The sequence below is a fragment of the Aquarana catesbeiana genome, linkage group LG04, assembly GCF_042186555.1.
Source record: "Aquarana catesbeiana isolate 2022-GZ linkage group LG04, ASM4218655v1, whole genome shotgun sequence".
Classification (NCBI taxonomy): Eukaryota; Metazoa; Chordata; class Amphibia; order Anura; family Ranidae; genus Aquarana; species Aquarana catesbeiana.
The window spans coordinates 690,606,917-690,633,202 of record NC_133327.1 but is presented as its reverse complement, the minus strand read 5'-3'; the positions used below and the strand labels follow the sequence as shown (position 1 = coordinate 690,633,202).

Below are 26,286 nucleotides of genomic sequence, written 5' to 3'. Positions count from 1 at the left end.
CCTACACCAATCTGTCCAGAGCCCCTCCCATCCTATGGAACTCCCTATCCCAATCTGTCCAGAGCCCCTCCCATCCTATGGAACTCCCTACACCAATCTGTCCAGAGCCCCTCCCATCCTATGGAACTCCCTACACCAATCTGTCCAGGGCCCCTCCCATCCTCTGGAACTCCCTATCCCATTCTGTCCAGAGCCCTTCCCATCCTCTGGAACTACTTACCCCAATCTGCCCAGAGCCTCTCCCATCCTATGGAACTCCCTACCCCAATATATCCAGAGCCTTTTCTGTCCTATGGAACTATTGATATTATAATAATAATTCATCATTTACGTCTACAATAAGTCTGATGAAGTGGCTGTTGGCTCATGGCACAGAACACACAATAATCACACGGAGTCTCCTGAAGGAGGAATATCATGAATCGGTATTACGGTACCTTGTTGATGAGCAGCTGGCAGACCTGAGGAACGTAGTCGATGAGACAACCCCCGCTGGGAAACGCTGGGATGTGAAGAGCCGAGGACCCGCCCAGAGCACTGAAACAAGACGTGATTGGTTACTGCAAGCAGATATTGCACAAATCATTCTTATCAAAAGCAGGACTTCAATAAAATGTCTTCCTCTGATTTCACTGCACACTGTGAGCTTCTCACAATGTGCAGCGTTTCATCGCGTTTACACACATTTAGGCGTGTCGGGCATTTTTTGTGGCAAAATGCTCCCCCCCCCCCCCCGGAATGCGCTGGATCTGGGTTTTTTTTTTCCGGTCTAAGTAAAGACACGCAGACTAACATTGAGGGGTGTTTAGAGGCAGAACGAAATGTCAAACGCCATTCAAAGTGACGTATTTGATGTCCTGCGAGGCCTTCAATGTGCAGATCAGAGAAAATCAGCCAAAACATTCATCACTTAGGGGACTTTCACACCGTTCTGTATTAGAACTGCCATAAAAACGCATATATGATTTTATGGCGATTTTGCTGTGTGTTTTTTTTGTTGCCTGCATCTGTAAATAATAGAAATGTGACTCAAAAACGCACCAAAACCGCAAAATTCTTTTTAACCGCAATTTTCATTAATTTTAACCACTTCAGCCCCGAAAGGATTTACCCCCCTTCCTGACCAGAGCACTTATTATAATTTGGCACTGCAACGCTTTAACTGGTAATTGCACGGTCATGTGATGCTGCACCCAAACTAAATTTGCGTCCTTTTTTTCCACAAATAGAGCTTTCTTTTGGTGGTATTTATTTGCGCTATAAACAAAAACAGAGCAAGAATTTAAAAAAAACAAAAACAAAAAAAAAAACAATATTTTTTACTTTTTGCTATAATAAATATCCCCAAAAATGTTTTTAAAAAACAAATTTCTTCATCAGTTTAGGCCGATATGTATCCTTCTACATATTGCTAAAAAAAAAAAAAATAAAAAAAAATAAAAATCGCAATAAGCGTATATTGATTGGTTTGTGCAAAAAACTTATAGCGTCTACAAAATAGGGGAAAGATTTATGGCATTTTTTTTTTTTTTTTTTTACTAGTAATGGTGGTGATCTGCGATTTTTAACACTTATTGGGATTTTTTTTTTTACCAAAAATATGTAGCAGAATACATATTGGCCTAAACTGATGAAGAAATTAGCCTCTTTTTTTTATATTGGATGTTTTATAGCAGAAAGTAAAAAATATTGTTTTTTTTTTTCAAAATCATGTCTTTTTTTTGTGTATAGCGTAAAAATTAAAAACCGCAGAGGTGACCAAATACAACCAAAAGAAAGCTCTATTTGTGTGGAAAAAAAAGGACATGAATTGTATTTGAGTACAGTGTCGCACGACTGTGCAATTGTCAGTTAAAGTAAGGTAGTGCTGCAAAAAATGGCCTGGTCAGGAAGGGGGGTAAATCTTCCGGAGGGCATGCGATTAAGCTTTGACAATAAAACCTGGAAGCTGATTGGTTACCATGCAGAGCTGCACCAGATTTTATACCCTCCAGGATTAGTAAATCTCCCCTCCCCCCCCCATGTGTGTGCGGGTGATGGCAGCTGGAGGAGTTTATTCAGCTCGGCGGGCGATTAGTCAGCCTGTCAGGACTCAGCTGTGTTTATAAACATTGCTGACTCATGGCTGTCAGTGTGACGTATCCGGAGCGTCCTACACTCACCCCGCCTGATCACTCCTATCCTCCGACAACACGGATTACACTCATGTTTTGCAGAGCTCGGGGTCTTGGGTTCAAATACCACCCCAGGGGTACTAAATCTACAACAAGGCCAATAAATATACAACCCCCCATTGTAAAAAAAAGTCGGGGCACTTTGTAAAATCTAAATAAAAACATGATCTGCAAATCTCATCAACCCGGATTTTATTCACAATAGAAAATAAAAAACATATCAAATGTTTAAACTGAGAAAATTGAGAATCTTAAGAAAAAAGATCAGGAGATTATGAGATTGATGCAGCAACAAGTCTCAAAAAAGTTGGGGTGGGGCCGTGTTAAGCAAGGCGTAGAACCCCCTCTTCTATCACCAACACTCTGAATGTTGGGGATCGGAGGAGACCGGTTGTTGGAGGAGTTTTGGGAGAGGAACGTTGCCCCATTTTTGCCTGATATCGGATTCTAACCTCTCCACAGTCCTGGGTCTTCTTTGTCATATTTCTCCTTTTTTTTTTTTTTTTTACTTTCCGGTCGCGTTATATGCGAATGATGGCTACAGCGTGGGCTTCCGGTGCAGGGAGGGCATCAATAGACTTTCTCCTGTGATAGCGCCCTCTGTGATCACTGAGTCCGACAGAACATGGTAAAGGGCCAATCACAGCGGACCTTTACCACATGATCAGCTGTCAGCCAATGACAGAAGTACATAGAAGGCGGTTATCAGATTATTTTCTCCTCACGATCAGCGTGAGAAGAAGAGAATAAAGACGGTAACCGGCTTCTGTTACAGGAACATCGATCCCCGCCTCTGTGCCTGCCAGTGCTGCTAGTTAGTTCCACCTATCAGTGCAGCCTCCTCCCATGTACATAAGTATCACAGGCTCCTCCCATGTACATAAGTATCACAGGCTCCTCCCATGTACATAAGTATCACAGACTCCTCCCATGTACATAAGTATCACAGACTCCTCCCATGTACATAAGTATCACAGACTCCTCCCATGTACATAAGTATCACAGACTCCTCCCATGTACATAAGTATCACAGGCTCCTCCCATGTACATAAGTATCACAGGCTCCTCCCATGTACAGAAGTATCACAGGCTCCTCCCATGTACATAAGTATCACAGGCTCCTCCCATGTACATAAGTATCACAGACTCCTCCCATGTACATAAGTATCACAGACTCCTCCCATGTACATAAGTATCACAGGCTCCTCCCATGTACATAAGTATCACAGGCTCCTCCCATGTACATAAGTATCACAGGCTCCTCCCATGTACATAAGAATCACAGGCTCCTCCCATGTACATAAGTATCACAGGCTCCTCCCATGTACATAAGTATCACAGACTCCTCCCATGTACATAACTATCACAGACTCCTCCCATGTACATAAGTATCACAGACTCCTCCCATGTACATAACTATCACAGGCTCCTCCCATGTACATAAGTATCACAGGCTCCTCCCATGTACATAAGTATCACAGGCTCCTCCCATGACACTCAGAATTGAGCTCAGGTACCTCCTGTTTCCACTCATCATCCTTGAGATGTTTCTACAACTTGATTGGAGTCCACCTGTGGTAAATTCAGCTGATTGGACATGATTTGGAAAGGCACACACCTGTCTATAGAAGGTCCCACAGGTAACAGTGCATGTCAGAGCACAAACCAAGCCATGAAGTCCAAGGAATTGTCTGTAGACCTTGGAGACAGGATTGTATGGAGGCACAGATCGGGGGAAGGGTACAGAAACATTTCTGCAGCATTGAAGGTCCCAATGAGCACAGTGGCCTCCATCATCTGTAAATGGAAGAAGTTTGGAACCACCAGGACTCTTCCTAGAGCGGTCCGCCCGGCCAAACTGAGTGATCGGGTGAGAAGGGCCTTAGTCAGGGAGGTGACCAAGAACCCGATGAAGTGCTGTGAAAACTTTCGGGATGCATTGAATCTTTCACCTATGATTGGGCCTCTACAGATGTACAAACTGCCCATTCCATATGCACTAATTCCCCCCCCCCCCCCCCCCCCACCATCAGAGATGTCAGCTTCTGAACTGAGCACTGATAAGCCGGAAGGTCCTTCTCCTCTTTAGTCCGGAGAATGCCGCGCCCATGGTCGCCAAAAATAAAGTCAAATTTCGATTCATCTGACCACAGACCATTTTCCACATAGCAACAGACCATTTTACATGAGCTTTGGCTCAGAGAAGACGGTGGCGTTTCAGAGACGACTTCTTCTTTCCATGATAGAACTTTACTTTGTATCTTTTGATGGCGCGGCGAGCTGTGTTCACAGTGATTTGTGGAAGTATCCCTGAGCCCATGCACTGATGACATCACACAATCATGCCTGTTTATAATGCGGTGCCGTCTGAGGGCCCGGAGATCACCACCATCCAATATTGGGTTTCAGCCTTGTCCTTTCACACAGAGATTTCTCCAGATTTTCAGAATCTTTTGATGAAAATCTGTACTGTAGATGAGATATTTAAAGTCTTTGCAATTTTACGTTGTTGGACAATTTTTAGATGCTGCTTTTCACAGATTGGTGAACCTCGGCCCATCTTTACTTCTCAGACACTCTGACTCTCTAAGATGCTCTTTTTATAATCAATCATTTTACTGATCTGGTGCCAATAAACCTAATTAGTTGCAAAATGTTCTTCCAGCTCTTCCTTCTTAGTACCACTTACTCTGATGGCTTTTTGTTGCCCTGTCCCATCTTTTCTGAGACATGTTGCTGCCATCAATTTCACAGTCACCTGATTTCTTTCTTAAAATGGTCCATTTTCTCAGTTTAAACATTTGATCTGTTTTCTATTTTCTATTGTGGATAAAATCTGGATTTACGAGATTGGTAGATCATTGCATTCTATTTTTATGTAGATTTTACACAGTCCCACAACTTTTTTTGGAATTGAAGTTGTAGTAGTTCAAGAAGAACCAAGCCCTGGAGTTATAGCGCATGTCCCGGCATACTGTGTCTTATAATTGTGATGCCATTTGCATGGATAGTTATGCATGAAGAGGAACTCTATTTTATGCACCAGTTATTGCCGTCTGCTTCTACAATACACCAAAACCTCCCACCTGGAGCCTGTGCAGTTCTCGAATAGTCATGGCCCTGCTCACAAGCAGCCTCAGACTACATTTCCCATGATGCATTGCCCTGATTTTGAATAATGCGCATGCATGCCTAATACTTTGGTACCTCCTACACACAACCGCAGGCACATAATAAGGTGCGGTGTGGGCGGGGCTGTCGGTCAACCTACTGATGTAAATTTAGAAGGATTTACAGCACATGCTGGCGCTTGCAGGGTTGGTCTGTTATATAATAGTCCCATGCAGTGGTGAGACTGGGCGTGTTCAGATTAGGGTCTGTAGCCACACGTGAGCCCACCAGGAAGCCGTCACATGTACTGCGCCAACCATCTGTGGACTGGGCATTCCGGTCATATGTATGGCTGTGGGGCAGGGAATGCCGTGACCACAGATGATTGGCCAGGTAAAGGTGACAGCTTGCTGGCGGGTTCACATGTAGGTTTGGATCCTGTCTGAGCTCATCACTAGTGCCATGCAAGCATGCACCTTGAAGATTGGCCACAATAACCCTACAGGACCATGGAGGACCAGTGTAGACACTCTTATACAGGAAGTGCAACCGCAGGATTTTAGTAATTAATGATATTAAGAACAGAAGAGTCAGTAACATATTTGTGGACTTGAACAGGTAATGCAAATTATATAGATTTTTGTCATTTCAGTTTGTAACACTTTCATTGGCTTCCAAGCATATAAGCTCATACTATATACATAAGAAGGCCCTCTAAGGACAGCTTTAAAAGAAAACCAGAACTTCCCTCTACCAAAAAAAAAAAAAAAAAAAAAAAAAGAAGAGCCATGCAAACATTGTTATCTTTCAAAGGATAAGGTCACCTTTCCATAAAAAATAAAAAAGGTGAACACCAAGTATCCCGGCTACCTCTTGCTTACTGCCTAATTAAACCTCTGCTCAGACCTGACTGCTCTGACTCGAAGACGCTCTAGTGTGCTGCCTGATTTAGACCTCTGCTCGGACATGACTGTGCTCTTGCTTGCCACCTATGTAGATGTCTGCTCGGACCCGACTGTGCTCTTGTTTGCGGCCTACTTAAACCTCTGCTCAGACCCGACTGTGCTCTTCTTTGCTGCCTACTTAAACCTCTGCTCAGACCCGACTGTGCTCTTCTTTGCTGCCTACTTAAACCTCTGCTCAGACCCGACTGTGCTCTTCTTTGCTGCCTACTTAAACCTCTGCTCAGACCCGACTGTGTTCTTCTTTGCTGCCTACTTAAACCTCTGCTCAGACCTGACTGTGCTCTTCTTTGCTGCCTACTTAAACCTCTGCTCAGACCCGACTGTGCTCTTCTTTGCTGCCTACTTAAACCTCTGCTCAGACCCGACTGTGCTCTTCTTTGCTGCCTACTTAAACCTCTGCTCAGACCCGACTGTGCTCTTCTTTGCTGCCTACTTAAACCTCTGCTCAGACCTGACTGTGCTCTTCTTTGCTGCCTACTTAAACCTCTGCTCAGACCTGACTGTGCTCTTTTTTGCTGCCTACTTAAACCTCTCCTCAGACATGACTGTGCTCTTGCTTGCCACCTACGTAGATGTCTGCTCGGATGCGACTGTGCTCTTGCTTGCTGCCTACATAAACCTCTGCTCAGACCAGACTGTGCTCTTGCTTGCCGCCTACTTAAACCTTCTCCTGTCTGCCTTGACCCCTGCCTGGTCCTTACTACTCTTATCTGCAGGACATGTGAATAATCTCCACATCATAGTCTCCCTGTTCCCATCATCCCCTTGGTGGGCTGATCTTAAAGGCCATGACCTGATCTCAAACCTTGTACCACTCCTGGCCCTTCTTCACCATTTAGAGTTCTGGCCACTTAGATGTCGCACTTTAGGGGGGGGGGTCATAACAGGCTACCAGCAGGAGACTCGCTGTCAAACTTCAGCTGCTAATACAGCAGATGAGTAAAAGAGACACCCGCAGTTACTGGGAGGAGGAATGTCAAGGGAAGCTATGTGGTCACATGACCACCGAATAAAAGATAAAAATGGTAACATTTTTATTTTTAAATAAAAGTCGTGAAGGTCGTTGGACGGGTGGGGTTTAGTTGTTTTTATAATTCACAGTTTTTGCTACAGAAGAAATGAAGAGGAGTGGGTGAAGCCAAGCGTGGCCTTGTGCCCCCCCCCCCCCCCTTTATATCTTATACACCTATGAAAGGACAATGAAGATTGAATGTAGGGGGGGCTGTAAGATATTTAGCGTAGTAAATGGCGGATGATTACAGGTTTCGTCTCCTGATACCGCTCGGCTCTCTCATCTCTCAGAGTCAGTCCAGTCTGTCTGGCAGCTGATGGAGACAAACCCGTCAGACAGAATCTCGCTGGAGACAATGTCATGCAATGTCTTGGGGTAGGCGGCAAACCCGTCATTATGACATAGCGATGTACTTATATTGTGCGGCGACCCCGCGTTTATATATATATTTATAAAGTGGGGTGTGGACACGCCTATGAGTCAGCCAGAAAATATGTGTTTTACAAGGGAGTGGAGCAATATGGATGAGGTCAGGATTCCTATAAAATTAAAGGTTGCATGAAATAAAATGATGACATTTGCCTCTGCTATACCAGGACAGACATCATGATGTGCAGAAGAGACAGGCACGCTGCATGTGGCAAGGTTTTACAATAAGGGTTACGGCAGGGGTGTCAAACCCAACTTAATCGCGGGCCACATCAACAGTATGGTTCCCCCTCAAAGGGACCATTGTATCTGTAGGACAATGCAGAATTCAGGAGTGCATTACGTGCCCTACCTACAGAGTGCAGGGTTATAGGGTGCGCTGTGTACAGAGTGAAGGATTTAGGGGTGTGCTGTGTACAGAGTACAGGGTACAGGGTTTAGGACTGTGCGATGTACAGAGTGCAGGGTTTAGGAGTACGCGGTGTACAGAGTGCAGGGTTTAGGTGTAGAGAGTGCAGGGTTTAGGTGTAGAGAGTGCAGGGTTTAGGTGTAGAGAGTGCAGGGTTTAGGTGTAGAGAGTGCAGGGTTTAGGTGTACAGAGTGCAGGGTTTAGGTGTACAGAGTGCAGGGTTTAGGTGTACAGAGTGCAGGGTTTAGGAGTGCGCTGCGTACAGAGTGCCGGATTTAGGGGTTCGCTGTGTACAGAGTGCAGGGATTAGGAGTGCGTGGTGTACAGAGTACAAGGATTAGAAGTATGCAGTGTACAGAGTGCAGGGTTTAGGTGTACAGAGTGCAGGGTTTAGGTGTACAGAGTGCAGGGTTTAGGAGTGCGCTGCGTACAGAGTGCCGGATTTAGGGGTTCGCTGTGTACAGAGTGCAGGGATTAGGAGTGCGTGGTGTACAGAGTACAAGGATTAGAAGTATGCAGTGTACAGAGTGCAGGGTTTAGGTGTACAGAATGCTGGATTTAGGGGTGGGCTGTGTACTGAGTGCAGGGATTAGGAGTATGCAGTGTACAGAGTACAGGGATTAGGAGTATGCAGTATACAGAGTGCAGAGTTTAGGTGTAAAAAATGCAGGATTTAGGGGTGCGCTGGTTACAGAGTGCCGTATTTAGGGGTGCTCTGTGTACAGAGTGCAGGGATTAGGGGTGCGCTGTGTACAGAGTGCCGGATTTAGGGGTGTGCTATGTACAGAGTGCAGGGTTTAGGGGTGCGCTGTGTACAGAGTGCAGGGATTAGGGGTGCGCTGTGTACAGAGTGCAGGGATTAGGGGTGCGCTGTGTACAGAGTGCAGGGATTAGGGGTGTGCTGTGTACAGAGTGCAGGGTTTAGGGGTGTGCTGTGTACAGAGTGCAGGGATTAGGGGTGCACTGTGTACAGAGTGCAGGGTTTAGGGGTGTGCTGTGTACAGAGTGCAGGGATTAGGGATGCTCTATGCAGTGTGTGCAACACCAACCCCCCTAGTCTCTAGTACTGCCCTCTGTTGGCGGCTCTCTCTATTATCCGTGTATTTGGCTCCCTGTGTAGGTGGTGCTACCTTGCAGGGAGATCGTTCTCACTTTTGCATTCAGGAGAGTCGTCCTCGCCATGAGGGATCTGTTACATCCAGAAGTCATTGAAAACAAACTGTCCATTGTAAACACAGAAGGCGGCTATTGTGTTTACAAGTGAGAGCGGAGAGTGGAGGGCGAAAGCCGGAGGTGGATGAACAGAGTTCTGCCGCAATTCGGCTGCAAAACTAGGTGAGGGGACCACATGATAAGGCCTGGCACGATGGAATTGGCCTGCAGGCCGTGTTTGGCATATGTGGGTTAGGGGGTTTAATGGGTCAAAGTATAGAGCCCCATGCACTTTGACATCCTGCTGTGTTCATGCAGGTGTATTGTCCAGTCCTGCTGCCACAGCCTGTAAAACTCTATTTGAGGTTGAAAGCTACTTTGGCTGGACGTGGTTGGACATTGCATTATGTGGTACGAGCTTTTAGGGCAGTATGTGCTCAGGGGGCTACTGCCCCCCTGGGCACATTTTTTATTAACATTTTTTACTAAATACTTTCCTTAGTAAAAGCAGCGCACAGTACACATAAACACTGGCTAGGCACACAGTTAACCCTTTGATCACCCCTGGTGTTTAACCCCTTCCCAGCCAGTGTCATTAGTACAGTGACAGTGAATATTTTTTGCACTGATCACTGTATTAGTGTCACTGGTTCCCACGAAGTGCCCGTTAGTCTGTCGCAATATCGCAGTCCCAGTATAAGTCGATGATCGCCGCCATTACTGGTATAAAAATAAGAAACAAAGCGCAGTATGTATCCCATAATTTGTAGACGCGATAACATTTGTGCAAACCAATCAATATACGGTAATTGAGATTTTACCAAAAATATGTAGCAGAATATATATTGGCCTAAATTTATGAAAACATTTGATTTTTTTTTTCATTGGATGTGTTTTATAGCAGAAAGTAAATTTTTTTATTATTTTTTTTTTTTTAAATTGTTGCTCTTTTTTTGTTTATAGCGCAGAAAATAAAACCCGCAGAGGAGATCAAATACCACCAAAAGAAAACTCTATTTGTGGGAATAAAAGGACATAAATGTCATTTGGGTACACTGTCGCACAACCGCGCAATATAATAAACACTTATTGGGATTTTTTTTTTTTTTTTACCAAAAATATGTAGCAGAATATATATTGGCCTAAATTAATGAAGAAATTTTATTTTTGTCAATTTTGTTTTTATTGTATGTTTTATAGCAGAAAGTAAGAAAAATATATATATATTTTTTTCAAAATTCTCAGCCTTTTTTTGTTTATAGCGCAAAAAATGTAGGTCAAATACAACCAAAAAAAACTATTTGTGGCAAAAAATGGCCTGATCATGAAGGGGGGTAAATTTTCCGGAGGTCAAGTGGTTAAACATCTGATAGGTTTTCTATTTTCCTATTGTGAATAAAATGCGGGTTTTCATGAGATTTGCAGATTATTGCATTCTGTAGATTTTTTTTGGAATTGGGGGTTGTATATGATTTAGGTACGCGGGCCCTTTAATCGAGCCCCAATCAGAGAATATGCGGTGCCCTCCGGCTCGGCGTGTACCGGGACCAGACCGTATGTTCTCTAATCTGCAGCTATTTTTCTCCCACCACTGGAGACGTTCAGCTTAATGAGGAACACAAAAATACGCCCACATCTCCAATCACGCAACGAAAATTCCTTCATTACGTTGCTGGAACGCGGCTATAGAAATGTTCCGGGGAAGCTGGCAGAAGGGGCTGCGGGATTTGGCACGGACCGCGATGGAGAAAAGAAAGGCTTTACAATAACAAATCCGCAATGAAATGCTAACCCTCTGAAATAATCCAAATGTCGCAATTATTGGCCTGCAAAAGTATCAAAATACCAACAATTTCTGAGCGCTGAATGATGGGAAGAAAAAAAGAAACCAGAAGAAAAGCCAAAGGAGAACCAATCACAGGATGCGGTTGGGTTCTGAAAGTTCTGCAGAAGCAGGTCGGGGCGAGTTTTTCCCCTCATTGTGGATAAATGTTCACCAAAATTAGACCCGGGGCGGTGATGTCACAAGGGGGCAGGGTCTCCAGGATGATGTCACCGAATGGCCACGCCCCATGGCTATATAAGTCATGGCACACTCCGGACCTAACACAACAGCGGGAGCTGGAGTCAGGAGAAGACATCAGGAGGAAGAAGAACCAGAGGCAGCAGGAGAACCAGAGGAAGGAGACAGCGGAGAGAGAAGACAGCGGAGGGAGAAGAACAGGAGGAAGAGGACAACAAAATAAGAAGACAGCGGAGGGAGAAAACAGTGGAGGAAGAAGAACCAGAGGAAGAAGACAGCGGAGGGAGAAGAATCAGAGAAAGAAGACAGTGGAGGGAGAAGAAGCGGAGATAGAAGACAGTGGAGGGAGAAGAAGCGGAGATAGAAGACAGCGGAGATAGAAGACAGTGGAGGGAGAAGACAGCGGAGGGAGAATCAGAGAAAGAAGACAGTGGAGGGAAAAGAATCAGAGAAAGAAGACAGTGGAGGGAGAAGAAGTGGAGATAGAAGACAGCGGAGATAGAAGACAGTGGAGGGAGAAGACAGCGGAGGGAGAAGAAGCGGAGATGGAAGACAGCAGAGAGAGAAGACAGCGGAAGAAGAAGTACCAGAGGAAGAAGACAGCGGAGGGAGAAGAAGCGGAGGGAGAAGACAGCGGAGATAGAAGACAGCGGAGGGAGAAGACAGCGGAAGAAGAAGAACCAGAGGAAGAAGACAGCGGAGAGAGAAGAAGCGGAGTGAGAAGACAGCGGAGTGAGAAGACAGCGGAGGGAGAAGAAGCGGAGGGAGAAGACAGCGGAGGGAGAAGAAGCGGAGGGAGAAGACAGCGGAGGGAGAAGAAGCGGAGGGAGAAGACAGCGGGGGGAGAAGACAGCGGGGGGAGAAGACTGCGGGGGGAGAAGACAGCGGAGGGAGAAGACAGCGGGGGGAGAAGACAGCGGGGGGAGAAGACAGCGGGGGGAGAAGACAGGGGGGGGAGAAGACAGGGGGGGGAGAAGTAAAGGGGGGGGGAAGACAGCAGGGGGAGAAGACAGCGGAGGGAGAAGACAGCGGGGGGAGAAGACAGTGGAGGCAGAAGACAGCGGGGGGAGAAGACAGCGGAGGGAGAAGACAGCGGAGGGGAAAAGACAGCGGAGGGAGAAGACAGGGGGGGAGAAGACAGCGGGGGGAGAAGACAGCGGAGGGAGAAGACAGCGGAGGGAGAAGACAGCGGGGGGAGAAGACAGCGGAGGAAGAAGACAGCGGAGGGAGAAGACAGGGGAGGGAGAAGACAGGGGAGGGAGAAGACAGGGGAGGGAGAAGACAGCGGAGGGAGAAGACAGGGGAGGGAGAAGACAGGGGAGGGGAGAAGACAGCGGAGGGAGAAGACAGCGGAGGGAGAAGACAGGGGGGGAGAAGACAGTGGGGGGAGAAGACAGCGGAGGGAGAAGACAGCGGGGGGAGAAGACAGCGGGGGGAGAAGACAGCGGGGGGAGAAGACAGCGGAGGGAGAAGACAGGGGAGGGAGAAGACAGGGGAGGGAGAAGACAGCGGAGGGAGAAGACAGCGGAGGGAGAAGACAGCGGAGGGAGAAGACAGGGGAGGGGAGAAGACAGCGGAGGAAGAAGACAGCGGAGGGAGAAGACAGCGGAGGGAGAAGACAGCGGAGGGAGAAGACAGCGGAGGGAGAAGACAGGGGAGGGGAGAAGACAGCGGAGGGAGAAGACAGCGGAGGGAGAAGACAGGGGGGGAGAAGACAGCGGAGGGAGAAGACAGCGGAGGGAGAAGACAGCGGAGGGAGAAGACAGCGGAGGGAGAAGACAGCGGAGGGAGAAGACAGCGGGGGGAGAAGACAGCAGGGGGAGAAGACAGCGGGGGGAGAAGACAGCGGGGGGAGAAGACAGCGGAGGGAGAAGACAGCGGGGGGAGAAGACAGCGGAGGCAGAAGACAGCGGGGGGAGAAGACAGCGGGGGGAGAAGACAGCGGGGGGAGAAGACAGGGGAGGGAGAAGACAGCGGAGGGAGAAGACAGCGGAGGGGAAAAGACAGCGGAGGAAGAAGACAGCGGAGGGAGAAGACAGGGGGGGAGAAGACAGCGGGGGGAGAAGACAGCGGAGGGAGAAGACAGCGGGGGGAAAAGACAGCGGGGGGGAGAAGACAGCGGAGGAAGAAGACAGCGGAGGGAGAAGACAGGGGAGGGAGAAGACAGGGGAGGGAGAAGACAGCGGAGGGAGAAGACAGCGGAGGGAGAAGACAGCGGAGGGAGAAGACAGCGGAGGGAGAAGACAGCGGAGGAAGAAGACAGCGGAGGGAGAAGACAGCGGAGGGAGAAGGCGGGGGGAGAAGACAGCGGGGGGAGAAGACAGCGGGGGGAGAAGACAGCGGAGGGAGAAGACAGCGGAGGGAGAAGACAGCGGGGGGAGAAGACAGCGGGGGGAGAAGACAGCGGGGGGAGAAGACAGCGGAGGAAGAAGACAGGGGAGGGAGAAGACAGGGGAGGGAGAAGACAGGGGAGGGAGAAGACAGCGGAGGGAGAAGACAGCGGAGGGAGAAGACAGCGGAGGGAGAAGACAGGGGAGGGGAGAAGACAGCGGAGGAAGAAGACAGCGGAGGGAGAAGACAGGGGGGGAGAAGACAGCGGAGGGAGAAGACAGGGGGGGAGAAGACAGCGGGGGGAGAAGACAGCGGAGGGAGAAGACAGCGGAGGGAGAAGACAGCGGAGGGAGAAGACAGGGGAGGGGAGAAGACAGCGGAGGAAGAAGACAGCGGAGGGAGAAGACAGGGGGGGAGAAGACAGCGGAGGGAGAAGACAGGGGGGGAGAAGACAGCGGGGGGAGAAGACAGCGGAGGGAGAAGACAGCGGGGGGAGAAGACAGCGGGGGGAGAAGACAGCGGAGGAAGAAGACAGCGGGGGGAGAAGACAGCGGAGGAAGAAGACAGCGGGGGGAGAAGACATCAGCAGAGAGGGGAGAAGAACTGGAGGAAGAAGACACGTTGAAGTTGCATTAAAATAGGATTTTGTCAAAAACCTGTGTACTGTTTTTTTTTCATTTTTGATACTTTTTTGGGTGAATGAGTAGGGGTACAACGTACCCCATAATCATTCACATAGGTTGGGGAGGTCAGGATCTGGGGGCCCCCTTCTTAAAGGGGGCTTCCAGATTCCGATAAGCCCCCTGCCCGCAGACCCTCACAACCACTGCCCAGGGTTGTGGGGAAGAGGCCCTTGCCCCCATCAACATGGGGACAAGGTGCTTTGAGGTGGGGGGCGCAGAGCCATTGCTCTTTGGTCCCCCTCCCCCTTTCCTGACCTGCCAGGCTGCATGCTCGGATAAGGGTCTAGTATGGATTTTGGGGGGGACCCCACGCTGTTTTATTGTTTTTGATTTTGACGCGGGGTTCCCATTCAAGTTCCTCAGAGTAGATGCGACTTTGATTCGAATAAATGGGCTCTCATAGGGAACCATTGATTTTGACATGTAAAAAAAAAAAAAAAAACACTTGATGCGGCTTGTCATGTATCCAGCGTTAAGCCACGTTTACCAGCATCCAACGTTTTTACAGCTGTAATGCCGGTCCTCAGAACACGTTGGGTTTTTTTTTTTGCAGCTTGAAAACGCTGATACCACTTACAGCTCCTAAAAGCCTGTGTGTGCATGAGGCCATAGAATACCATGGAGAGGCGTTTTTATCCCCCTCCAGCCCAATGACTTGACTTTGATTGGTGATATCTGAATGATGGGTGCAGCTGTAGGCCTCATTCGGATATCTTCTTTTTCAGCCGGCTATTCTGTGCACCGTAAGAACGATCATAGCGGCAGTTCAGCTGATTGATCGTTCTTATGAGCAGAGGGAGGGGACATCCCCCGCCCCCTCTCATCGCCCGTGCCATCGGGGACCCGGAGAAAGAATCCGCCGTCGCTGGATGAAGGGCGTAGAGATTTCCGGTGATTTCAGATGGTCGCCAGTCATCTCTATGACCGTTGGAGGCCCGGGCGAGACGTTAGGAAGTCACGTCCGGGGCGCGGATGTAAACAAAGCCGAGATCTCGGCTGGAAAGCATCAGATCTGTCTTTTTTTTTTTTTTATCCTAATTTTTCAAGCCCGGAGGAGAGATGTGCGGGGGAGGGGATCATCTCTCCATAAAGAGGACCTGTCACGCACCATTCCTATTTCTATTTACATTCCTCGTAATAGGTATAAAAGTGATAAAAAAAAAAATAAAAAATTTAAAGAGAAAGTGTAAAAATAAAAAAATGACAGTAAAATAAACAATATATAAAAAATAAAATATTTAAAGCGCCCCCGTCTCCGCTTGATTGTGCGCAGAAACAAATGCACACTTAAGTCCCGCCCACATATGTAAACGCCATTTAAACCACACATGTGAGGTATCACTGCAATCGTTAGAGCCAGGGCAATAATTCTAACCCTAGACCTCCTCTGTAACTCTAAACTGGTAACCTGTAAGTAACAAAGTTTGGCGCCATTCCACGAGTGTGTGCAATTTTAAAGCGTAACATGTTGGGAATCTATTTACTCGGCTTAACATCATCTTTCACATTATACAAAAAAAAATTGGCTAAGTTTACTGTTTTATATTTTTTTTTAATTCATGAAATAGTTTTTTTTTCCCCCCAAAAAATGTGTTTGAAAAATTGTTGCGCAAATACAAAAGTGCAAATGCAAAAGTTGCACCGACCGCCATTTTATTCCCTAGGGTGTCTGCTAAAACATATATAATGTTTGGGGGTCCTGAGTAATTTTCTAGCAAAAAAAAAAAAACTGATGATTTTTACATGTAGGAGTGAAATGTCAGAATAGCTGTAAAAAAACCCGTCTGACGCTGGTAAAATCAGCTGTAATAATGTCCCGTGTGTATGAGGACTTGGATAGAACTTTAGTCCTCATCAGACTTCGCAGAACTTCGGCCCCTTTTTGAAGGTAAAACATTAAAAATAAAAGCTGACACCTGTTTAACTACTTCAGCACCGGACGGTTTTACCCCTCTTTAAGACCAAGCCATTTTTTGCTACTCAGCATTGCGTTACTTTAACTAACAATGGCGCGGATCACCACTGCGTGTTTTTGCAATATAAATGAAAAAAAGACTGAAAAAAATATATATTTTTTATTTTCTGCTACAAAACATATCCAACAAAAAATAAAAAATCATTTTCATAAATTCGATGTGATGTTGCGGCTGTCCCCCGCTGGCTCTACTAAGAGAACTGAGCAATCGAAGTGCGCTAATTGCTCAGTTCTCTCTGCTCTGCCCTCCAGCGCTCACTGCAGTCCCAGGCTGTGCAAGGAGGGGATTGGCTGTCTCGGGGTCTCAGCAGTGCAATGAAAAGGCTGAACCAGCTGCCGGTCAGGCCTCTGGGGGGATCCCGACATTATTGATAGGATCCCTGCAGAGCCTGGAGCCGCTATGTGACGGCAGATAACAGTGAGCTTCAACCCAGAGTGCAGAACTAAGTAACCCCCAGGAGGGGTGTGGCCAAAAGAGCCTCCCCCATAAAACAGCTTCCCCCATAAAAGAGCCTCCCCCATAAAACAGCTTCCCCCATAAAAGAGCCTCTCCCATAAAAGAGCCACCCCCATAAAAGAGCTTCCCCCATAAAAGAGCCTCTCCCATAAAAGAGCCTCTCCCATAAAAGAGCCACCCCCATAAAAGAGCCACCCCCATAAAACAGCTTCCCCCATAAAAGAGCCTCTCCCATAAAACAGCTTCCCCCATAAAAGAGCCTCTCCCATAAAAGAGCCTCTCCCATAAAAGAGCCACCCCCATAAAAGAGCCACCCCCCATAAAAGAGCATCCCTTATAAACAAGCCTCCCCCATAAAAGAGTCTCCCCCATAAAACAGCTTCCCCCATAAAAGAGCCTCCCCCATAAAAGAGCCACCCCCATAAAAGAGCCTCCCCCATAAAAGAGCCTCTCCCATCAAAGAGCTTCCCCCCATAAAAGAGCTTCCCCCATAAAAGAGCCTCCCCCATAAAAGAGCCACCCCCATAAAAGAGCCACCCCCATAAAAGAGCTTCCCCTATAAACAAGCCTCCCCCATAAAAGAGTCTCCCCCATAAAAGAGTCTCCCCCATAAAAGAGCCTCCCCCATAAAAGAGCCTCCCCCATAAAAAAGCTTCCCCCCCATAAAAGAGCTTCCCCTATAAACGAGCCTCCCCCATAAAAGAGCCTCCCCCATAAAAGAGCCTACCCCATAAAAGAGTCTCCCCCATAAAAGAGCTTCCCCCCCATAAAAGAGCCTCCCCCATAAAAGAGTCTCCCCCATAAAAAAGCTTCCCCCCCATAAAAGAGCGTCCCCCATTAAAGAGCCTCCCCCATAAAAGAGCCTTCCCCCCATTAAAGAGCTTCCCCCTTTAAAGAGCCTCCCCCATTAAAGAGCTTCCCCGCATACTCATCCTTTCAGTGACTCCAGATCAGATTTCAGAAAAGTGCCAAATTTTATCTTTAAAAAGGCATCTTTGAGCTCTGGTCAGTGACTGTGCCTAGGCCAAGATGATGTCACCAGTCTGCTACAGGCAGGAGAAGCATTTCCTCACTCTCCCCTCCCCCAGCGATCAGACTGTACATTGTAACTTTGTAGAAGGGGGAGGAGTCATTTTCTCAGTCTCCCCTTCCCCAGTGATCAGACTGTACATTGTAACTTTGTAGAAGGAGGAGGAGTCATTTCCTCAGTCTCCCCTCCCCCAGTGATCAGATTATACAGTGTAACTTTGTAGAAGGAGGAGGAGTCATTTCCTCAGTCTCCTCCCCCCAGTGATCAGACTGTACATTGTAACTTTGTAGAAGGAGGAGGAGTCATTTCCTCAGTCTCCCCTCCCCCAGTGATCAGACTGTACATTGTAACTTTGTAAGAGGAGGAGGAGTCATTTCCTCAGTCTCCCCTCCCCCAGTGATCAGATTGTACAGTGTAACTTTATAGAAGGAGGAGGAGTAATTTCCTCAGTCTCCCCTCCCCCAGTGATCAGACTGTACATTGTAACTTTGTATCAAGTCACAAGGAGAGCTGCCATCTCAGTCCAGGAAGTAGATGGTGACCCCGAGTGATGCCTGAACAAAGATGGCACCGTCCTGGAGAGGAAAGCAGATGAAGGCGTTGTCAGGAGGAATACAGAGATCTCTGTGGGAGGTAATACAGGTCAGGTGGTATAAATGACTTGGTGACACTTTTACCTCCCCCCACATGTACACAGGAAGTCAGATACGGATTTTCCAGAGACAGTCTGGCGCTAGTCGGGTTCAAAGTCCGAATGAGCTTTCAGTTTCTACGAGCTCCATACATCCCCCGTCCCTCACAACAAACGCTCTTTAGAAAGCAGCCACAGCCTGAGTAGAAAGCCTGCCCCCTGCCAGCGTGGCTTGTTCTCTGTGTGGAAGCAGCGGTCTCTCTGCAAAGGTCGAAAGCTCCAGCTAAGTACATGGATATCGCAGATTCTTACAGTGAGCCAAGAAAGCTGCTTCTACTTCACTGAAATCCTTTCAGCACTCTGACACTTTGAAGGACAATTACGCAGTCATGTAACACCAAACCTATAGGACATTTTTATCATTTCCCCACATAGAGCTTTCCTTGGTTGTGTTTGATCACAGCCGGGGTTTTATTTTTTGTTAAACAAACTAAAACAAAGACTGCAAATTTTTAAAAAATAAGTTTTTCTTAGATTCTGTTATAAAATGTTGCAAATAAGCAACTTTTCTCCTTCACTGATGGGCACTGATAAGGCGGCACTGACGAGATGGCACTGGTGAGGCTGCATTGATGGGCAATAATGAGGTGGCACTGATGAGGCGGCACTGATGAGGCTGCATTGATGGGCACTGATGAGGCGGCACTGATGAGGCGGCACTGATGAGGCTGCATTGATGGGCACTGATGAGGCGGCACTGATGAGGCTGCATTGATGGGCACTGATGAGGCGGCACTGATGGGCACTGATGAGGCGGCACTGATGGGCACTAATGGTCAGTGTAGAAGTCCCCTTTCACACTGGCCAGTTACCGGCTTTCCTTTTCTCAGGCTGTGACATTCTGAGGAAAGGAATGCAGATAAGTTCCTAATTTTAGAAAAAATTACAACTTCAAAAAACTCGCCATCCCTCTTACTAAATACCTTGGACTGTCTTCTTTCTAAAAGGGGTGATTTGGGGGGTATTTGTACTGGAGGGGGGGTGATTTGGTATGGAGCTGGTATAGAGCCGGTATGGAGCCGGTATGGAGTCGGTATGAAGCCGGTATGGAGCCGGTATGAAGCCGGTATAGAGTCGGTATGGAGCCGGTATGAAGCCGGTATAGAGTCGGTATGGAGCCGGTATGAAGCCGGTATAGAGTCGGTATGGAGCCGGTATGAAGCCAGTATAGAGCCGGTATGGAGCCGGTATAGAGTCGGTATGAAGCCGGTATAGAGTCGGTATGAAGCCGGTATGGAGTCGGTATAGAGTCGGTATGAAGCCAGTAGAGAGTCGGTATGAAGCCGGTTTGGAGCCAGTACGGAGCCAGTATAGAGCCGGTATGGAGCCGGTATAGAGCCGGTATGGAGCCGGTATAGAGTTGGTATGAAGCCGGTATGGAGCTGGTATGGAGCCGGTACAGAGCCGGTATGGAGCCGGTATAGAGTTGGTATGAAGCCGGTATGGAGCCGGTATGGAGCCGGTATAGAGTTGGTATGGAGCCGGTATGGAGCCGGTACAGAGTCGGTACGGAGTCGGTATGGAGTCGGTATGGAGCCGGTACAGAGCCGGTATGGAGTCGGTATGGAGTCGGTATGGAGCCGGTACGGAGCCAGTATAGAGCTGGTATGGAGTCGGTATGGAGCCGGTATGGAGCCAGTATAGGGCCAGTATAGAGCCGGTATGGAGCCGGTACAGAGCCGGTATAGAGTCGGTATGGAGTCGGTATGGAGCCGGTATGGAGTCGGTATGGAGCCGGTATGGAGCCAGTATAGGGCCAGTATAGAGCCGGTATGGAGCCGGTACAGAGCCGGTATGGAGCCGGTACAGAGTCGGTATGGAGCCGGTATGGAGCCAGTATAGGGCCAGTATAGAGCCGGTATGGAGCCGGTATGGAGCCGGTACAGAGCCGGTATAGAGTCGGTATGGAGCCGGTATGGAGCCGCACCTTGTTGTGGGGAATGTCTCTGACCTGGAATGACTTCTCTGTGATAAGAGGCTCGGCCTGCGATCTGCTGCATCTCCTGAACAAACACGCTGAGGCTGCAGCTTCTAAAAACAGCCGCAGAGATTATCACTTCAGGGGAAGAAGAAAACAAGAGCCTAAAGAATTACCGAGGAATGTGCGGCATTCGGGGCACAATATGAAGGTCTATGGCAAGGCTCTGGCTTGGGGTGGTTGGCCAACCCATGGAGAACTACAAGGCCCAGCATGGCCTCCCTGCCAGATCATTCCTCAGTGTGGCTGCACAGAAATGTTCCAGAGAAATCTTAATAAACAGTTTTAGGGCTCATTATTACACTTGTGGTTGGACGCAGCATTGAGCGCAGTTGTGGTTCAGCTCATTTACATGAATGGGTCGCGTTCGGCGGGCGGTACTGGGCAGTTGTGGCCTGGTGGTGTGCTCACTACATGGACATTGAACAGAATGGGTTGCGTTCAGTGGGCGGTACTGCGCCGATTAAACTTCAAAAATAATCATAGAAAGTATTATTTTACAGAAGGAGTAGTGGATGCTTTGAGCAGCCTTCCAGCGGAGGTAGTAGATGCTTGGAGCGGCCTTCCAGCTGAGGTAGTAGATGCTTTGAGCAGCCTTCCAGCGGAGGTAGTGAATGCTTGGCGAGGCCTTCCAGCAGAGGTAGTAGATGCTTTGAGCAGCCTTCCAGCTGAGGTAGTAGATGCTTGGAGCGGCCTTCCAGCTGAGGTAGTAGATGCTTGGAGCGGTCTTCCAGCAGAGGTAGTGGATGCTTGGAGCGGCCTTCCAGCAGAGGTAGTAGATGCTTGGAGCGGCCTTCCAGCAGAGGTAGTGGATGCTTGGAGTGGCCTTCCAGCAGAGGTAGTGGATACTTGGAGCGGTCTTCCAGCAGAGGTAGTAGATGCTTGGAGCGGCCTTCCAGCAGAGGTAGTAGATGCTTGGAGCGGCCTTCCAGCAGTGGTAGTAGATGCTTGGAGCGGCCTTCCAGCAGAGGTAGTAGATGCTTGGAACGGCCTTCCAGCAGAGGTAGTGGATACTTGGAGCGGCCTTCCAGCAGAGGTAGTAGATGCTTGGAGAAGCCTTCCAGCAGTGGTAGTAGATGCTTGGAGCGGCCTTCCAGCAGAGGTAGTAGATGCTTGGAGCGGCCTTCCAGCAGAGGTAGTAGATGCTTGGAGAAGCCTTCCAGCAGTGGTAGTAGATGCTTGGAGAAGCCTTCCAGCAGAGGTAGTGGATGCTTGGAGTGGCCTTCCAGCAGAGGTAGTGGATGCTTGGAGTGGCCTTCCAGCAGAGGTAGTGGATACTTGGAGCGGCCTTCCAGCGGAGGTAGTGGATACTTGGAGTGGTCTTCCAGCAGAGGTAGTGGATGCTTGGAGCGGCCTTCCAGCAGAGGTAGTGGATACTTGGAGTGGTCTTCCAGCAGAGGTAGTAGATGCTTGGAGCGGCCTTCCAGCGGAGGTAGTTGATGCTTGGAGCGGCCTTCCAGCAGAGGTAGTAGATGCTTGGAGTGGCCTTCCAGCGGAGGTAGTGGATACTTGGAGCGGCCTTCCAGCAGAGGTAGTGGATGCTTGGAGCGGCCTTCCAGCAGAGGTAGTGGATTCTTGGAGCGGCCTTCCAGCAGAGGTAGTGGATACTTGGAGCGGCCTTCCAGCAGAGGTAGTGGATACTTGGAGTGGCCTTCCAGCGGAGGTAGTGGATTGTTTGGGGCAAACACAGATCTATACCTAAAAAGGTAAAACAAAGAATGTGGCCGACTCCATGGATCTGTCGGTCTTCTGCTGGCGTGTTTCTATGTATCACAAAACAATGAGTGTTCTGGAGGACAGACGATGGTGTGAAGGAGGTGACGCGTTTCGCTCTCAGCTGCAAAGCCATAAAGTAAACAGCCGTTTATCACGGGAAGGATTTATTTCAATCTGTTTAGTGTCAGGATGGATCAGCAGCCGCAGTGAAACATTACGCACTTAGCGGGCTCTTCACAGCGATAAAACAAAGACACACACAGGCGTCACTGATGTGATAATGTCATTGGCTGGATGAGTCAGCGATACGCGTTGCGTCTCACAGAATAACTGAGGAAAGCGGAGGCAGCGGAGCGCAGGACAAAAGGAGCCGCTGTCATTATACAGGGTGCAGATAATCAGATGTGAATGTGTCCCCCCAGATCTCTGTCCCCTCATTTCCCTGATCCCATATCTCTCTGTCCCCCCGGCTCCCTGTCCCCACAGCTCCCTGTCCCCACAGCTCCCTGTCCCCACAGCTCCCTGTCCCCCCAGCTCCCTGTCCCCCCAGCTCCCTGTCCCGACAGCTCTCTGTCCCCCCGGCTCCCTGTCCCGACAGCTCTCTGTCCCCCCAGATCCCTGTCCCCACAGCTCCCTGTCCCCACAGCTCTCTGTCCCCCCATCTCCCTGTCCCGACAGCTCTCTGTCCCCCCAGATCCCTGTCCCCCCAGCTCCCTGTCCCCACAGCTCTCTGTCCCCCCATCTCCCTGTCCCGACAGCTCTCTGTCCCCCCAGATCCCTGTCCCCCCAGCTCTCTGTCCCCACAGCTCCCTGTCCCCCCAGCTCCCTGTCCCCCCATCTCCCTGCCCCCCATCTCTCTGTCCCCCAATCTCCCTGTCTCCCCAAGTTTCTGTCCCCCCCAGCTCTCTGTCCCCCCCCAGCTCCCTGTCCCCCATCTTTCTGTCCCCCCCCCCCCAGCTCCTTGTCCTCCAATCACTGTGTTGCCGGGTAAGACAAGTCTGGGGGAGTTATGTCATGGTGGTACCATTATGAACTACATTTCCCAGCATGCCTGATGGTGGCACAATGACAGGGAAGGGGGTGGAGGGGGTGTCAGGGAGGGGGGTGGGAGTGTCCATACACTTCTAGGAGACAGCCCGGGCAGGCAACTGTCAGTCAGGGGTCACTGGCATAGATAGGAGGGGACTACAGCTGGCAGTATACAGGTGCACTATGAGGGCCACATTGTATAACTTACCAATATTTATGGTATGAAAAATACAAATAATAAAACGTAAACAAATAAATACATTTTACTAGTAACTTTTTTGTGTGCAACATGAAAAAAAAAGAAAGAACTTTAATAAAAACGTATGGTCCCTTACATCATGGGCCCATCATAGTCCACCTTACATCATGGGCCCATCATAATCCCACCTTACATCATGGGCCCCATCATAGTCCACCTTACATCATGGGCCCCATCATAATCCCACCTTACATCATGGGCCCCATCATAATCCCACCTTACATCATGGGCCCCATCATAATCCCACCTTACATCATGGGCCCCATCATAATCCCACCTTACATCATGGGCCCATCATAATCCCACTTTACATCATGGGCCCATCATAATCCCACTTTACATCATGGGCCCCATCATAATCCCACCTTACATCATGGGCCCCATTATAATCCCACTTTACATCATGGGCCCCATCATAGTCTCCCTTACATCATGGGCCCATCATAATCCCACCTTACATCATGGGCCCCATTATAATCCCACCTTACATCATGAGCCCCATTTTAATCCCACTTTACATCATGGGCCCCATCATAATCCCACTTTACATCATGGGCCCCATCATAGTCCACCTTACATCATGGGCCCTATCTTAATCCCACCTTTCATCATGGGCCCCATCACAATCCCACCTTACATCATGGGCCCCATCATAGTCCCACTTTACATCATGGGCCCCATCATAGTCCCACCTTACATCATGGGCCCTATCATAGTCCACCTTACATCATGGGCCCCATCAGAGTCCACCTTACATCATGGGCCCCATCATAGTCCCACCTTACATCATGGGCCCCATCATAGTCCCACCTTACATCATGGGCCCTATCATAATCCCACCTTACATCATGGGCCCTATCATAATCCCACCTTACATCATGGGCCCTATTATAGTCCACCTTACATCATGGGCCCCATCATAGTCCCACTTTACATCATGGGCCCCATCATAGTCAAACCTTACATCATGGGCCCTATCATAGTCCACCTTACATCATGGGCCCCATCAGAGTCCACCTTACATCATGGGCCCCATCATAGTCCCACCTTACATCATGGGCCCCATCATAGTCCCACCTTACATCATGGGCCCTATCATAATCCCACCTTACATCATGGGCCCTATCATAATCCCACCTTACATCATGGGCCCATCATAGTCCACCTTACATCATGGGCCCATCATAGTCCACCTTACATCATGGGCCCATCATAGTCCACCTTACATCATGGGCCCATCATAATCCCACCTTACATCATGGGCCCATCATAATCCCACGTTACATCATGGGCCCATCATAGTCCCACCTTACATCATGGGCCCCATCATAGTCCCACCTTACATCATGGGCCCTATCATAATCCCACCTTACATCATGGGCCCATCATAGTCCACCTTACATCATGGGCCCATCATAGTCCACCTTACATCATGGGCCCATCATAGTCCACCTTACATCATGGGCCCATCATAATCCCACCTTACATCATGGGCCCCATCATAGTCCCACCTTACATCATGGGCCCTATTATAGTCCACCTTACATCACGGGCCCAGCATAGTCCACCTTACATCACGGGCCCATCATAATCCCACCTTACATCATGGGCCCATCATAATCCCACCTTACATCATGGGCCCATCATAGTCCCACCTTACATCATGGGCCCCATCATAGCCCCACCTTACATCATGGGCCCCATCATAGTCCCACTTTACATCATGGGCCCATCATAATCCCACTTTACATCATGGGCCCATCAAGGTCCACCTTACATCATGGGCCCATCATAATCCCACCTTACATCATGAGCCCATCATAGTCCACCTTACATCATGGGCCCCATCATAGTCCCTCCTTACATCATGGGCCCCATCATAGTCCCACCTTACATCATGGGCCCTATTATAGTCCACCTTACATCACGGGCCCCGTCATAATCCCACCTTACATCATGGGCCCCATCATAATCCGACCTTACATCATGGGCCCCATCATAATCCCACCTTACATCATGGGCCCCATCATAATCCCACCTTACATCATGGGCCCCATCATAGTCCACCTTACATCATGGGCCCCATCAGAGTCCCACTTTACATCATGGGCCCCATCAGAGTCCCACTTTACATCATGGGCCCCATCATAATCCTACCTTACATTATGGGCCCCATCATAGTCCACCTTACATCATGGGCCCCATCAGAGTCCCACTTTACATCATGGGCCCCATCAGAGTGCCACCTTACATCATGGGCCCCATCATAATCCCACCTTACATTATGGGCCCCATCATAGTCCACCTTACATCATGGGCCCCATCAGAGTCCCACTTTACATCATGGGCCCCATCATAGTCCACCTTACATCATGGGCCCCATCATAGTCCACCTTACATCATGGGCCCCATCATAATCCCACTTTACATCATGGGCCCCATCATAGTCCCACCTTACATCATGGGCCCTACTATAGTCCACCTTACATCACGGGCCCCATAATAATCCCACTTTACATCATGGGCCCCATCATAATCCCACCTTACATCATGGGCCCCATCATAGTCCCTCCTTACATCATGGTCCCCATCATAGTCCCACCTTACATCATGGGCCCTATTATAGTCCACCTTACATCATGGGCCCCATCATAATCCCACCTTACATCATGGGCCCCATCATAATCCCACCTTACATCATGGGCCCCATCATAATCCCACCTTACATCATGGGCCCCATCATAATCCCACCTTACATCATGGGCCCCATCATAATCCCACCTTACATTATGGGCCCCATCAGAGTCCCACTTTACATCATGGGCCCCATCAGAGTCCCACTTTACATGATGGGCCCCATCA

General features: G+C 48.9%; 1 protein-coding gene across 4 annotated transcripts in view; it reads right to left on the bottom strand.

The window, feature by feature from the left end:
- BABAM2 (BRISC and BRCA1 A complex member 2) overlaps positions 1 to 26,286 on the bottom strand; it is a 289,298-nt gene that overhangs the window by 99,447 nt on the left and 163,565 nt on the right. For all 4 annotated transcript variants that reach the window (XM_073628773.1, XM_073628774.1, XM_073628771.1 and 1 more), the window contains exon 8: positions 438 to 537. In XM_073628773.1, coding sequence (XP_073484874.1) covers positions 438 to 537 — 100 coding nt within the window. The remainder of the gene's footprint in view (positions 1 to 437; positions 538 to 26,286) is intronic.